We start from the raw sequence: 17,099 nt of genomic DNA, 5'->3' as shown, positions 1-17,099 counted from the left end.
TAAAATGTTATTTTTGTTGCATTTAACTGCCGAAAAATGTAATCAAGGTCAATTCCTTAGTAGGTGACGTCAGAGGTCAGCATCTGGGAGAAGTTGGAGCTCAGGGATGATAGACAAGTTTCCCACTAGTAAGTACCAGTTGGAGGTAATTCCCAGTCGTATGTGGTAAATACCACCTTCTCAATTGGTTATGAACACAGCATACGAGCGGTCAGTCCAGCATCTTGTCAATATGTAGATAATCTTTGGTTTATCATTTATAATTTTTTCCTTTGTTGATTGACTCTCCTACACTTCTTATTGGATTATAATTGATATTTTTGTAGAAAGAATTTAACCGTTTTTGAGACGTCGGATTTAAGGACATTTCAAACTTTTTGGTTCAAATTTTTTGGTTTTGTGACCATTCAACTCTGGATGATTGAATTGACTGTTGACCTTCTATTGCTGGCTATAACCACTGATCCTAGATCTGTGGTTAAGGCAGGTAGTAAGACTCACCCCAGCCTAGGAGGTAGTACCAGTGTAGATGCTGCTCCTCGGCGAACACAGCCACCACAATGAGCGTGTGCAGATAGATCCCCTCACACAGCATCCAGAAGTAGTTACAGCCCAGCATGTACATGTGGAAGAAGTGCAACACCTTACAGCCAACCTGCAGGGGATTAGGATCACAGAGAGTTACACAGAGACAATAACAACAACAACACAAAGCCAAACACTCAACCAGCCCTGACACAATATCGTTAGTGGGGTATTATGATTTTCCGAGAGGAGGATGTTTATCCATTTACTCCTTACTGCTCGAGCCACAGAGTATCCCTCGCTCCACATTTCAGATAGTTGTATTTGCCAGACAAAATAGACTGTTAAGCAGCCTATATTCTGTTCAATAATATCCCCACATTCTTGTCAGTCAACACCATACTATCATATGTCTCTTTCTGTCTTTTAAAGCCTTTCTATTTTTTTTATGGGGTTGCGTCCCAAATGGCTCCCTATTTTCTAAAATAATGAGGGTTCTTCAAAGGGTTCTCCTATGGCGACAACCAAAGGACCCTTTTAGGTTATTGATAGCACCTTTTCTTCTAAGATGGGACTTGGTCAAAAGTGGTGCACTATATAGGGAACAGAGTTCCATTTGGGACGGGCCCATACATATTAACTGAGGCTCATCCTCTAGTTTTTCCATGTTGAGATTCCTGGTTCTCAGCCCTCTGTCTCCAAGTGTGCTGATCTAATTAGAAGATACTGGCATTGGTATGAGCTAGTCTCCTGTCTCTGAGGTCCGTGTATGCAGTATACGCAGCCTTAAAAACCTGTCAGTCACCCACAAACTCTTAGCCATGTCACCTCCTCCTCTCCCCTCTTCCTCCTCCTCCTATTTCTCCTGCGGCATTACATGTATGGTGAAAGACAGTTGACATTACTAAGGTCTATTGGTGTGATCAGAACACTTCATGGGAGCTCCCGAGTGGCGCAACGGTCTAAGGCACTGTATCTCAGTGCTAGAGGCGTCACTACAGACCCTGGTTTGATTCCAGGCTGTATCACAACCGGTCGTGATTGGGAGTCCCATAGAGAGGCGCACAATTGGCCCAGCGTCGTCCGGGTTAGGGTTTGGCCAGGGTTGGCCGTCATTGTAAATAATCATTTGTTCTTAACCTGACTTGCCTAGTTAAAAACCTCTTAAGGATCTGCCCCCTTTTTTTTCTCAATTTTTGCCTAAAATTACACCCAAATCTAACTGCCTGTAGCTCTGGACCTGAAGCAAGGATATGCATGTTCTTGATACCATTTGAGAGGAAACTCTTAGAAGTTTGTTAAAATGTTAAATTCATGTACCGTCATGTTTGAAATGCAAGAAAAAGGCTATAATGTATTATTCCAGTTTAGATTTGAGATGGCAGCAGTGTATGTGCAAAGTTTTAGACTGATCCAATGAACCATCGCATTTCTGTTCTAAGTTTTGTATCAAGCCTGCCCAAATATGCCTAAATGGTTTATTAATACATTTTCAAGTTCCTAACTGTGCATTCTCCTCAAACAAAGCATGGTAATATTTGACTGTAATAGCTACTGTAAATTGGACAGTGCAGTTAGATTAAAAATCATTTTAAATAATTTCTGCCAATATCAGATATGTCTATGTCCTGGGAAATGTTCTTGTTACTTACAACCTCATGCTAAACACATTAGCCTACGTTAGCTCAACCATTCCGCGAGGAATCCACCGATCCTGTAGAGGTTCAATTAAAAAACGTCTCACCACTTCATAACCACAGCCTAATGTAATGGGGCAGTCTGGGTGGTTTTCAATGGTTTATGGAACAGAGTTTAAAGCACTCATGTCTGACGATTCCAAAGTGTGTCTCAAGTCTTTGCCCTACTTGACCTGAGCACTAGGGATCCACTCCTCTTTCACTACTGGCAGACTACTAGTCTCTGCTGTGATCCGCCAGAGAGAAAGAGACCTTGTTATTTTTGTTCAGGGGGAGCTGAGTCTATTCTCCCAACAGAGCACCACATCCCTAAATCAAACATGCAGTCAGAACACAGACCGACCCAGTCTAAATTTGCCGCTCGAGGATTTCAACATGTTCCACTAAAGACATGTAGTATGTGCAACCAACTGTGATGGGATTTCTTTTCATCCCATCCCTGGAAATCAAGACCAAGTTGTCTGAGGTGTGAAAGACAAACTACAATTTGGTTCTCTCGCTTTTCAAAACAAGCAGATTATAATAAATTTAAGACAGATTGGGAAAGGTGGTTCTGAGCCAATGCTGCTAGAACATAGCTATTCATACTCATTTTGAAAGCTGTCGTTCCTTTCTCCCTGTCGGTTGGATCACCAGGGTCAGTTGGTATATCTGAATAAATCTTCCACTGTGAATATGCCAGTTGGATTAGGCTTGAAGTCTGTTTCTCCAGTGAGAACGTGATGGTACGGGGAGAAGAGAAGAGACGCTGAAAATCAAACCCAGACGACAGTATTTTTCTGTGTCTGGCTAAACTGAAGGACATCTCTAAAGAGATGCTCCAATCGAGAGAATGATAACAGGACCTTACTGTATACATTGGGCCAGCAGTCTTTTACTAACCATTTCACCTAACTGGGAAAAAAACGAATGTCTCTACTCATAGGCTATCCATCTCTACAAGCCCATGTTCTAGCTATTTCTCTACATTAATATCATCTCTACAATTCTCAGACCTCTTAAAAAAAATAAAAAAATAAATAAACATATTTTTATGGAACTGCGACTTTGTAACTCTGTCTGCTGAGTCACAATACTGTATAATAAGAAGCTGATTTATTCAAATCCTTTCCATTGAAAGGTGGACAATGAAAATGTCTCTTAAAAGACAATACTGAAAGTATCAGAAAGGGATGATTATACCAGATACAGTAATGTCACATTCCATAGAGGCAGATTTACTATCTTCACCTTAACAGACCTCAGGATACAAAGAATTCACGTCTGACTGAAACTCAACGAGTGGCAAGTGTTCAAAAGTCTGACAAATGAAAGAAGTCTGAGTGATATGAGAAGTATAGCTCTGGGCTGTCTGTTAATGGCAAAACACATTAAAAAGATATGCTGAAAATAAGAAATTATATTCTAACAAACACTTTTAGAAAAAACAGCTGATATAGAGTAAACTCATTTGAATGAAATAAAATAGTGCTCGAGGGCCACATCGTTTTTAAGAATTCAAACAAGTATTATTTTGAAATGATCATGCAGTGCAACACTGAGCAATACTGAAGAGTCGTACATTATATTTCCTCTTCCCATTGATCTTCTTGACCTTAAATGTGAAATGTATTTCTGTGATGTGTTTCACTGTGATATGGGTTGAGTGAAGTAAAGTGACACTTACTGGATTTCTTCCCACTACATCTGGGTTGTTGACCACTGCTATGAGGTAGATGAGAGTTAGGGCGGAGTTGAGGACATAGGAAACAAAGAGGTTCTTATGAAGCGTGATCCTTTGGCAGCTCAGGTTCCTGAGTGAAGACAAAGAAACAGCATAATAAAGTTAACATATGATGTGGGTCTGGCTGCGGTTACCCCAGCAGACATTCACAGTTACCCCAGCAGACATTCACAGTTACCCCAGCAGACATTCACAGTTACCCCAGCAGACATTCACAGAGAAAAGCTACATCAAACAATTTACTAAATGACAGAAGCAAAATGATTAAGCTGATTATCTCATTTTTTAGTGTGAAAATATATAAGGAATGCTGTCGATAACATAGGTTACAGAATTGTAAGTGATACAGAGTGTAAATTGTATGTCTGAAACGAGAGAACAAACTTCAATATAAATCGTTAGTATGTGAAATATGAAAAATAACTTCACAGTTAACAGTCACAGATGGGAATATAATCTGCAGAGCTGGAGGTAAATTATTATTGTCATGAGAAACGATTAAAACAATTAATGGGACTGTATGCAAATCGAATTTTAACATCATCAAAATAATGAATATTCATGATGAAAAATCCATTCTGCACGTTGCAATAAAAAACTAAATCAGCAACTTCAACATATTAAATCCTACTAAAAAATATGTTTCGAGCTTTGATGAAGTAAACAGGACGATAAATAACATGAACCATTGGAATGACTAACTCTGGCCCATAATGACTTAGTCAGATGCTGCGGTCATCTGAACGAAGGATCCTCTTGTAAAATATAAATACAGATTGTCTTTCCATTCAGAGCATGCTGTAAACTGGTATAAGAATACACAGCAATTCTCTCAAGCAACACCAAAGAACTGAAATCATTTGCTTTGGTTCAGCAGTGCTAAATACTGGCACACACAACGTCCGACAATAAGTGGAATCAGTTGTCAAAAAATATTATTGACGACTGTATTTGAGGTCCCTGTGGAGCTTCCTGATTCTCACAGAATCCGATACAGAAGCATATTAGTCACATAATAAGTCATTTACAAAGTAGTGGGGGTACAATTATCAGTAATCAAAAGCTCCATCATCCATATGGATGGCAGTGGAATCAAATGATACTATTTTCTATAAAAAGGTTCGGAAAGTAATGCCAAACATGAGCAATTAAAGATAGGATGGACCAGTGTTTACTGGAGTGAAAACACGTTGTGCCAAACCTGTGTACAGCAACAATGTCCTGTTATTTGTCTCCAGTCATTGGAAGCTAATGTAGCAGTCTTGCTGTAAATGGGTTGTTTATAGAAGAAGAAGAAGAAGAAGAAGAAATCTCAGCATGGCAGCATTAGTAAATTACTTATTCTGGGTCAGTGGTGTGTGATGTCTTTGAGAACAAGGCTAACTTTAAATGGCCCAACAGAAGTAAAAGGACGTTTTAGCAAAATATCTTCAAACTAGGATAAGCAGAAAATAGAACAGACAGAAGAACGCTCTTCATCTGAAGATGCTGTATGGATGTTCTCAGACTACACCTAAACAAGCTAAAGGAGTTTCAGGGCAACGTCTGGCATGCAAGGTACAGTAAAAGCAGGAACTACCAAAATGATAACCCCATGTACATTGACACTTTAATCAGACAGGCCCTGTCAAAACAGACAGCCATTTTATGACAACAAGCATCATGTATGCATTAGGACAGGATCAGACTGCACAGTGATACAATATTTTTTAAGCTAACCCAACTCTATTTTTCCACAGCTAGCTGGAGTATTTTTTTGTCGGTGAGTCCTGGCAGTGCTGAAGTGGAGGCCATAAATAAGAAGTGCAGCTGTACTGCGTCAAATACCACTGTAAACTGCACATCTGGGAACATTAAGACTTTCAGTTTTAAAGGGATCAGCCTATAAATATAGTGCCATGATCATAAAAACGATGTTCCCCTAAAAAGCAATGCTTTGCTTGCCATCTTTAAAACGTAATTGAGGTCATAATTAGCTGATCGCTTTGATCGTCCATTGATGTTTTACAATGCCAAGAAAGGATCTATTCTATCTGATTCGTGTCATGAAACACACAGTGTAGTTTGAGCGTTTACTTTTGTTTTGGATAGCGGCTAGTTGGCTACTAAGATATGCACCTGAACTATGTCTTAGCTAGATTTATGAGCAGGTATAAACTTTGCGGAACTTTGCAGTCTGTTACAAGACCTACTGTACGTTGGCTCACATTGCAGTCTGTTACAAGACCTACTGTACGTTGGCTCACATTGCAGTCTGTTAGAAAACCTACGTTGACCCACAGCTGCATTTGCTGGTTAACACCCTACTTGCTATATTCATTGAGATTTGAAACACGTCAAATGTCAACATTTAGGGAATTTTCACATTGGCAACTGAGCCAAATGAGAACTATCCCAAGTCTATATTAACCAATATGATGCAAAAATGTTGTTTCTGCTCCTGCAGTTATGTCCCCCATAATGTTTATTCAAGGATAATGGCCTAATGGTTATAGACTGTTAGAAAAAAAGGTTGCAAAAAGCTTCTTCAGCTGTCCCCACAGGAGAAACCTTTTTGGTTCCAGTGAGAACTCTTTTTGATCCAGGTAGAACCCTTTTGGGTTCCATGTAGAACGAACCCTCTATAGAAAGGGTTCTACATGGAACCCAAAAGGGTTCTACCTGCAACCAAAAATGGTTATTCAAGGGTTATCCTATGGGGACAACCGGGGGAACCCTTTCAGCTTCAAGATAGCAAAAAAATCAAGAGTGAATGGACATATTAATAACTTATCAACGGCTCAGACACGAGACGTATGTTGCAGGAACTAATAGGGAAAACCAGCCATGTCACGGACACCTACGTCTTACTTCCGGATAAGCTAAACACCTTTTTTTCGCCCGCTTTGAGGACAACACAGTGCCACCGACTTGGCCAGCTACCTATGATGGTGGGCTCTCATTCTCCGTGGCCGACGTGAGTAAGACATTTAAGCGTGTTAACTCTCTCTTGCCGGCCCAGATGGCGTCCCAAGCCGCACCCTCGGAGCATGCGCAGACCAACTGGCATATTCAATCTCTCCCTATCCCAGTCTGCTACACCCACAGCGTTTTTCTTTTTCCCAATGCAGTTAAGCCAACACCATGCCCCGTTATTCAGAGAGGCGTTCTACAACGCTTTGAGCGCTCTCCAAGTCCGGAAGTGAATATCACGTAGCGCGAAATTTCAGTCTCTGATTAATAACATTTGCCCATGTATTTCAAGATTGAAAAATATATAACATAATATCGTGGACAGACCTAGCCACTAACGTCCCTTAACGCTCAAAAATAGATTCAATGGCTACGCCCCGTAGTCTGTTAGTAGTCTATTATCAGGTAAAAGTATATGCTTATTATTAATAATTTCTCAAATATGTATTAGCTAATCATTCAGTCGAATAAGCTATGCTACAGCTTATTCGACTGAATGATTAGCTAATACATATTTGAGAAATTATTAATAATAAGCATATACTTTTACCTGATAATAGACTACTAATTATAATATAACAACTTATAACAATATGGAGCTAGTAACTTTACGTATCCTAGGTAAACTTAGCTGACCTTCAATTGAGGGAATTCAGCGGCCATTTTTACAACTCTAAAAATAAATACATGGGCAAATTTGACCAAACATGATAATAATAGGCCTGCATTACGGTAGGCAGCTAATTGTTAAATGACACTTTCCATCCTTACCTAGGAAGGCCACTGTCTCTGCGGTGATCGCCTGTGAGAGAGACAACGTTAGCCAGCCAATGATAACGTAGTAGAACGCCTCTCTGAATAACGGGGCGTAGTTTTGGCTTAACTGCGTTGGGAAAAAGAAAGACGCACCCTAGACCCACTTCAATTTGCTTACCGCCCCAATAGATCCACATACGATGCAATCACCATCGCACTGCACACCGCCAGTGTTATATCAGTTGAAACACACGGCCATCTTTGCAATTCAGCTATCTCAAAGGAAACACACAGCCATCTTTACAATTCAGTTATCTCAGAGGGAATACACAGCCATCTTTTCAGTTAAATAATGACAAGATGATTGATAAAGCACTCTCAGATCCTTAGGAGAAATATATTATACCGCCTGAACTGTATCAATCACAGCACCACTATCAATATTATCATAACTTTCATCATATTTATCACCACTATCATCATCAACATCCTCATTTTCATCACGATTAGATGTGTCTTCATCTTCACCATAATCACCATTATCATCATCGTCATCATTATCACCATCATCAGAAGTATTCATTAATCATGTGAAAAAAAAGCTTTAATAGTCCAAGACCGACTACTCTCCCTAATCAAACCAGTAGTTTGTTTCATAAAGAAAGCAACAGCAGCAACTATAATTACCTGAAGTAGAAGAATATGGCCAGAGAGATCAGGAGGGAGGCTATGGATAAGGCATGACCCACAATCGCCATGTAGTACAGGATATAGGCCATCTGGAAAATACAGATACATGAACATTAAAACAAATAGGATCATACAGAGTGGTGCATCAAGGACATTCATGAACCATTATAAACTGGGTGGTTTGAGCACTGAATGCTGTTTGGCTGACAGCAAGTATACCACAGGTATGACAAAACATTTCATACAGTGGTGCATCAAGGACATTCATGAACCATTAACCCTGACTTCCATTTGCTACCCTGATGTAACAAAATATGAAAGGGGTGAGACTAGGACCTTAAAGGGATACTTCGGGATTTTGGCACGCATGATTATGATTATCTACTTCCCCAGAGTCAGATGAACTCGTGGATACTATTTTATGACTGTGTTCAGTATTTTTGCGAGACAATATTGACTAGTGTTACCGCAATGACAAAGTTTACAGGAACAGCTCAAATAAAAATGGTGTCCACGAGTTCATCTGACTCTGGGGAAGCAGATAAAGGGCTTCACTGCCAACATCCCAAAGTATCCCTTTAAGGTCTAGGACCTGGGTATTTCAAATCAGGTCCTTAAGCTCTGTAGCACAGCTGGTTTTCATTCGTACTCTAATAACAGTTTGACTAAGCCACGCTTGAACCATTTACCATGTAGAACAGTGGTCACTAACTGGTCGGTTGACTGGTCAATCTCCAAGCCATTCCTAGTCAATAACCATTTCTGTAAAAAAAAACTATGATAAAGCCTTGGGTTCCTATTTTTTAAAATTAGTTTTGCCGTTTTGGCGGCAGTTGCACTTGATTCAGTAGCCCTAGGGCCGGGAAGGCAAAGAGTTCCCATTTTGAACCATTTAATGTGTCTGTGTTTGCTAACTACCTCTCTCAAAGTGTGCAGTGTTTAAAGTCAGAACATCTGCTGCCTCAGCCACTGCCTGTCACCAAGGGTGAACCCCAAGGCTCGATCCTAGGCCCCACGCTCTTTTCAATTTACATAAACAACATAGCTCAGGCAGTAGGAAGCTCTCTTATCCTTTATATGCAGATGATACAGTCTTAAACTCAGCTGGCCCCTCCCCGGATTTTGTGTTAAACGCTCTACAACAAAGCTTTCTTAGTGTCCAACAAGCTTCTCTGCTCTTAACCTTGTTTTGAACACCTCCAAAACAAAGATCATGTGGTTTGGTAAGAAAAATGTCCCTCTCCCCACAGGTGTGATTACTACCTCTGAGGGTTTAGAGCTTCAGGTAGTCACATCATACAAGTACTTGGGAGTATGGCTGGACGGTACACTGTCCTTCTCTCAGCACATACTGTATCAAAGCTGCAGGCTAAAGTTAAATCTAGACTAGGTTTCCTCTATCGTAATCGCTCCTCTTTCACCCCAGCTGCCAAACTAACCCTGATTCAGATGACCATCCTACCCATGCTAGATTAAGGAGATGTAATTTATAGATCTGCAAGTAAGGATGCTCTTGAGTGGCTAGATGTTCTTTACCATTCTGCCATCAGATTCCACCAATGCTCCGTATAGGACACATCACTGCATTCTATACTTCTTTGTAAACTGGTCATCTCTGTATACCCGTCGCAAGACCTACTGGTTGATGCTTATTTATAAAACCTTCTTAGGCCTCACTCCCCCCTATCTGAGATATCTACTGCAGCCCTCATCCTCCACATACAACAACCCTTCACTCCCCCCTATCTGAGATATCTACTGCAGCCCTCATCTTCCACATACAACACCCCTTCACTCCCCCTATCTGAGATATCTACTGCAGCCCTCATCCTCCACATACAACACCCCTTCACTCCCCCTATCTGAGATATCTACTGCAGCCCTCATCCTCCACATACAACACCCCTTCACTCCCCCCTATCTGAGATATCTACTGCAGCCCTCATCCTCCACATACAACACCCCTTCACTCCCCCCTATCTGAGATATCTACTGCAGCCCTCATCCTCCACATACAACACCCCTTCACTCCCCCCTATCTGAGATATCTACTGCAGCCCTCATCCTCCACATACAACACCCCTTCACTCCCCCCTATCTGAGATATCTACTGCAGCCCTCATCCTCCACATACAACACCCCTTCACTCCCCCTATCTGAGATATCTAATGCAGCCCTCATACTCCACATACAACACCCCTTCACTCCCCCCTATCTGAGATATCTACTGCAGCCCTCATCCTCCACATACAACACCCCTTCACTCCCCCCTATCTGAGATATCTACTGCAGCCCTCATCCTCCACATACAACACCCCTTCACTCCCTCCTATCTGAGATATCTACTGCAGCCCTCATCCTCCACATACAACACCCCTTCACTCCCCCCTATCTGAGATATCTACTGCAGCCCTCATCCTCCACATACAACACCCCTTCACTCCCCCCTATCTGAGATATCTACTGCAGCCCTCATCCTCCACATACAACACCCCTTCACTCCCCCCTATCTGAGATATCTACTGCAGCCCTCATCCTCCACATACAACACCCGTTCACTCTCCCCTATCTGAGATACCTACTGCAGCCCTCATCTTCCACATACAACACCCGTTCACTCCCCCCTATCTGAGATATCTACTGCAGCCCTCATCCTCCACATACAACACCCCTTCACTCCCCCCTATCTGAGATACCTACTGCAGCCCTCATCTTCCACATACAACACCCGTTCACTCCCCCTATCTGAGATATCTACTGCAGCCCTCATCCTCCACATACAACACTCCTTCACTCCCCCTATCTGAGATACCTACTGCAGCCCTCATCCTCCACATACAACACCCCTTCACTCCCCCTATCTGAGATACCTACTGCAGCCCTCATCTTCCACATACAACACCCGTTCACTCCCCCTATCTGAGATATCTACTGCAGCCCTCATCCTTCACTCCCCCCTATCTGAGATATCTACTGCAGCCCTCATCCTCCACATACAACACCCCTTCACTCCCCCCTATCTGAGATATCTACTGCAGCCCTCATCCTCCACATACAACACCCGTTCACTCTCCCCTATCTGAGATACCTACTGCAGCCCTCATCTTCCACATACAACACCCGTTCACTCCCCCTATCTGAGATATCTACTGCAGCCCTCATCCTCCACATACAACACCCCTTCACTCCCCCCTATCTGAGATATCTACTGCAGCCCTCATCCTCCACATACAACACCCCTTCACTCCCCCCTATCTGAGATACCTACTGCAGCCCTCATCCTCCACATACAACACCCCTTCACTCCCCCTATCTGAGATATCTACTGCAGCCCTCATCCTCCACATACAACACCCCTTCACTCCCCCTATCTGAGATATCTACTGCAGCCCTCATCCTCCACATACAACACCCCTTCACTCCCCCTATCTGAGATATCTACTGCAGCCCTCATCCTCCACATACAACACCCCTTCACTCCCCCCTATCTGAGATACCTACTGCAGCCCTCATCCTCCACATACAACACCCGTTCACTCCCCCTATCTGAGATATCTACTGCAGCCCTCATCCTCCACATACAACACCCCTTCACTCCCCCCTATCTGAGATACCTACTGCAGCCCTCATCCTCCACATACAACACCCGTTCACTCCCCCCTATCTGAGATATCTACTGCAGCCCTCATCCTCCACATACAACACCGTTCTGCCAGTCACATTCTGTTAAAGATCCCCAAAGAAAACACATCCCTGGGTCACTCGTCTTTTCAGTTCGATGCAGCTAGCGACTGGAACGAGCTGGAACGAGCTGCAACAATCATTCAAACTGGAATAAAACCAATAGAACAGGAGAACGCATATTATGAGTAAGTCTTATCTCAATCTCTTCATTCAAAGACTCAATCATGGACACTCTCACTGACAGTTGTGGCTGCTTTGCGTGATGTATTATCGTCTTTACCTTCTTGCCCTTTGTGCTGTTGTCTGTGCCCAATAATGTTTGTACCCTGTTTTGTGCTGCTACCATGTTGTGTTGCTGCCATGTTGTGTTGCTACCATGTGTTGTCATGTTCTATTGCTACCATGCTGTGTTGTCATGTGTTTTTGCATTGCTATGTTGTCTTAGGTCTCTTTATGTAGTGTTTTCTCTCTTGTTGTGATGTGTGTTTTGTCCTATATGTCCTACAGCCCCCGTCCCTGCAGGAGGACTTTTGCCTTTTGGTAGGCAGTCATTGTAAATAAGAATTTGTTCATAACTGACTTGCCTAGTTTAAATAAAGGTTCAATGAAGGTAGAACTCCACCCACTTGGCAGGCCCAGAGAGCAAATCAAGTGCACCTATAGGTCTACTGCTGGCCAATCAGATAGCTCAGATCACTGTGTCTGCAGAGTTTCCTAGAACCATAGACTGTAAAAGTCTGTAAAAGACTGTAAAATATATATATTTTTTATTTCACCTTTATTTAACCAGGTAGGCTAGTTGAGAACAAGTTCTCATTTACAACTGTGACCTGGCCAAGATAAAGCATAGCAGTTCGACACATACAACAACACAGTGTTACACATGGAATAAACAAACATACAGTCAATAATACAGTAGAAAAAGAAAACAAAAAGTCTATATACAGTGAGTGCAAATGAGGTAAAATAAGGGAGTTAAGACAATAAATAGGCCATGGTGGTGAAGTAATTACAATATTGCAATTAAACACGGGAATGGTAGATGTGCAGAAGATGAATGTGCAAGTAGAGATACTGGGGTGCAAAGGAGCAAGATAAATAAATAAATACAGTAAGGGGATGAGATAGTTGGATGGACTGTTTACAGATTGGCTATGTACAGGTGCAGTGATCTGTGAGCTGCTCTGACAGCTGGTGCTTAAAGCTAGTGAGGGAGATATGCGTCTCCTGCTTCATTGATTTTTGCAGTTCGTTCCAGTCATTGGCAGCAGAGAACTGGAAGGAAAGGCGGCCAAAGAATGAATTGACTTTGGGGGTGACCAGTGAGATATACCTGCTGGAGCGCGTGCTATGAGTGGGTGCTGCTATGGTGACCAGTGAGCTGAGATAAGGTCGGGCTTTACTTAGCAGAGACTTGTAGATGACCTGGAGCCAGTGGGTTTGGCGACGAGAGTGAATCGAGGGCCAGCCAACGAGAGCATACAAGTCGAAGTGGTGGGTAGTATATGGGGCTTTGATGACAACACGGATGGCACTGTGATAGACTGCATCCAATTTGTTGAGTAGAGTGTTGGAGGCTATTTTATAAATGACATCGCCAAAGTCGAGAATCGGTAGGATGGTCAGTTTTATGAGGGTATGTTTGGAAGCATGCGTGAAGGATGCTTTGTTGCGAAATAGGAAGCGGATTCTAGATTTAATTTTGGATTGGAGATGCGAGTCTGGAAGGAGAGTTTACAATCTAACCAGACACCTAGGTATTTGTAGTGTTGGAATCAGCTAAACTTTGAACATTGAGATATTAAATGAATGATAGGAAATGAAAGAGACTGGGTGTTTTGTTAGAAGTTAATGGTTCTCTGAAGAAAGACAGAATGCTTTGGAATGTGTTTGATGGAGGAGAGGAGAGCGATGGGTTGATACAGGGAAGACAGATGGACATCTGTGTATTAGATGAAAGAGGGGTTGAGGTCAGGAGGTGAGGACAGATTCTCTTAAGAGAGTAATAAATGTTTGGAATCCTGTTACCCTCTTTATTAGCTTCCTGTAGAGCCATAACATGTAAGGATTGGAGAGAAAGAGGAGTGTCTTAAGTGGGATGTATATACTGTAAACTGTGATGTCTGAAATGTTTTGCTGTCTGATTTCAGCTGTACAGAACCTTTGGGTTGAATAAACTTGGTTAAAGCTTTTCTAGTGTCCGTGGGTTATTTACTCTGAAAAATAAGAACCTAACAGTAGTTATCCACATATTCTAAGTCAGAGCCGTCCAGAGTAGTGATGCTGGACGGGCGGGCAGGTGCGGGCAGTGATCGGTTGAAGAGCATGCATTTAGTTTTACTTGCATTTAAGAGCAGTTGGAGGCCACGGAAGGAGAGTTGTATGGCATTGAAGCTCATCTGGAGGTTAGTTAACACAGTGTCCAACAAAGGGCCAGAAGTATACAGAATGGTGTTGTCTGCGTAGAGGTGGATCAGAGACAACAGGCCCTCCGATTTGACACAGTGAAACTCTATCAGAGAAGTAGTTGGTGAACCAGGCGAGGCAATCATTTGAGAAACCAAGGCTGTTGAGTCTGCCAATAAGAATGTGGTGATTGACAGAGTCGAAAGCCTTGGCCAGGTCGATGAATACGGCTGAACAGTAATGTCTGATATCGATGGCAGTTATGAAAGGACCTTGAGCGTGGCTGAGGTGCACCCATGACCAGCTCTGAAACCAGATTGCATAGCGGAGAAGGTATGGTGAGATTCGAAATGGTCGGTCATCTGTTTGTTAACTTGGCTTTCGAAGACCTTAGAAAGGCAGGGGAGGATAGATATAGGTCTGTAGCAGTTTGGGTCTAGAGTGTCTCCCCTTTTGAAGAGGGGGATGACCGCTGCAGCTTTGCAATCTTTGGGAATCTCAGACGATACGACAGAGAGGTTAAACAGGCTAGAGATGGGGTTGCAACAATTTCTGCAGATCATTTTAGAAAGAGAGGGTCCAGATTGTCTAGCCCGGCTGATTTGTAGGGGTCCAGATTTTGCAGCTCTTTCAGAACATCAGCTATCTGAATTTGGGTGAAGGAGAAATCGGGGAGGCTTGGACGAGTTGCTGTGGGGAGTGCAGGGCTGTTGACCGGGGTAGGGGTAGCCGGGTGGAAAGCATGGCCAGCTGTAGAAAAATGCTTATTGAAATTCTAAATTATTATAGTGGATTTATCGGTGGTGACAGTGTTTCCTAGCCTCAGTGCAGTGGGCAGCTGGGAGGAGGTGCACTTATTCTCCGTGGACTTTACAGTGTCCCATAACTTTTTTGAGTTTGTGCTACAGGATGCAAATGTCTGCTTGAACAAGCTAGCCTTAGTTTTCCTAACTGCCTGTGTATATTGGTTCCTGACTTCCCTGAAAAGTTTCATATCCCGGGGGCTATTCGATGCTAATGCAGAACGCCACAGGGTGTTTTTGTGCTGGTCAAGGACAGTCAGGTCTGGATAGAACCAAGGGAGAACCATATTTGTTCCTGATTCTACATTTTTTGAAAGAGACATGCTTATTTAAGATGGTGAGGAAGGCACTTTTAAATAATGACCAGGCATCCTCTACTGACGGGATGAGGTCAATATCCTTCCAGGATACCCAGGGATGTTTCAGGGAGCGTTTGACAGTGATGAGGGGTGGTCGTTTGACCGCAGACCCATTACGGATGCAGGCAATGAGGCAGTGATTGCAGAGATATTGGTTGAAAACAGCAGAGGTATATTTGGAGGGCAAGTTGGTTAGGATGATATCTATGAGGGTGTCAGTGTTTACGCTTTGGGGTTGTACCTGGTGGGTTCATTGATAATTTGTGTGAGATTGAGGGCATCAAACTTAGATTGTAGGATGGCCGGGGTGTCAAGCATGTTCCAGTTTAGGTCACCTAGCAGCACAAGCTCTGAAGATATATGGTGTCCAGGGCACAGCTGGGGGCTGGGGGGGTCTATAACAAGCGGCAACGGTGAGAGACTTGTTTCTGGAAAGGTGGATTTTTAAAAGTAGAAGCTTGAATTGTTTGGGTACAGACCTGGATAGTAAGACAGAACTCTGCAGTCTATCGCTGCAGTGATTGCAACTCCGCCCCCTCTGGCAGTTCTATCTTGTCCGAAAATGTTATAGTTATGGATGGAAATTTTAGGGGTTTTGGTAGTCTTCCTGAGCCAGGATTCAGACACGGCTAGGACATCCGGGTTGGCAGAGTGTGCTAGGGCAGTGAATAAAACAAACTTAGGGAGGAAGCTTTAATGTTAACATGCATGAAACCAAGGCTTTTACGGTTACAGAAGTCAAGAAATGAGAGCGCCTGGAGAATAGGAGTGGAGCTAGGCACTGCAGGGCCTGGGTTAACCTCCACATCCCAGAGGAACAGAGGAGGAGTAGGATAAGGGTACGGCTAAAGGCTAAAAGAACTGGTTGCCTAGTACGTTCAGAACAGAGAGTAAAAGGAACAGATTTCTGGGCGCGGTAGAATAGATTCAAGGCATTATGTACAGACAAAGGTATGGTAGGATGTGAATACAGTGGGGGTAAACCTGTGCATAGAGTGACGATGAAAGAGATATTGTCTCTCAGTATATAATTTTAACCAGGTGATGTCACTGAATGTGTTGGAGGTGGAATTAAAGTGTTCACTAAGGCCTATTTAGCAGGGCTAGAGGCTCTACAGTGAAATAAGGCAATAAATACTAACCAAAACAGCAATGGACAAGACATATTGATGTTGGGGAGAGGCATGCGTAGCTGAGTAATCATGGGAGTCCAGTGAGTGGCTTCAGGCAGCTAGAGGGCCGGGGCTAGCAGCTAGCAGAAGATGGCCTTAGAAGGACGTCGCGACGGAAGAAAGTCTGTTGTGGCCCCCTCGTGCTGACAATGACAGCAGACGGATCAGCAGGGCTCCGTGTTGTAAACCAAGCCAATTGGCAAAATAGGTATAGTGGCCGAAGAATTTGTCCGATGGGCCTCTTAAGCTAACAGTCCGGTGTGCTCTAGACAGCTAACGTTAGCGGGCCACGACTAGCAGTGCCGCAGAGCCAGTTTGAGTACCCCCTCGAG

General features: G+C 43.0%; 1 protein-coding gene across 1 annotated transcript in view; it reads right to left on the bottom strand.

The window, feature by feature from the left end:
- The window catches only part of calcr (calcitonin receptor), a 110,497-nt gene that overhangs the window by 17,639 nt on the left and 75,759 nt on the right, over positions 1 to 17,099 (bottom strand). Inside the window, exons 9-11 of the mRNA XM_052469961.1 lie at positions 8,341 to 8,432; positions 3,889 to 4,015; positions 502 to 655 (exon numbers count right to left, since the gene is read on the bottom strand). Of these exons, the coding sequence (XP_052325921.1) occupies positions 502 to 655; positions 3,889 to 4,015; positions 8,341 to 8,432 (373 nt within the window). The remainder of the gene's footprint in view (positions 1 to 501; positions 656 to 3,888; positions 4,016 to 8,340; positions 8,433 to 17,099) is intronic.

The sequence above is a fragment of the Oncorhynchus keta genome, chromosome 19 (assembly GCF_023373465.1).
Source record: "Oncorhynchus keta strain PuntledgeMale-10-30-2019 chromosome 19, Oket_V2, whole genome shotgun sequence".
Classification (NCBI taxonomy): Eukaryota; Metazoa; Chordata; class Actinopteri; order Salmoniformes; family Salmonidae; genus Oncorhynchus; species Oncorhynchus keta.
Note: the sequence above shows the minus strand (reverse complement) of the source record. Positions and strands in the feature narration are given on the sequence as shown.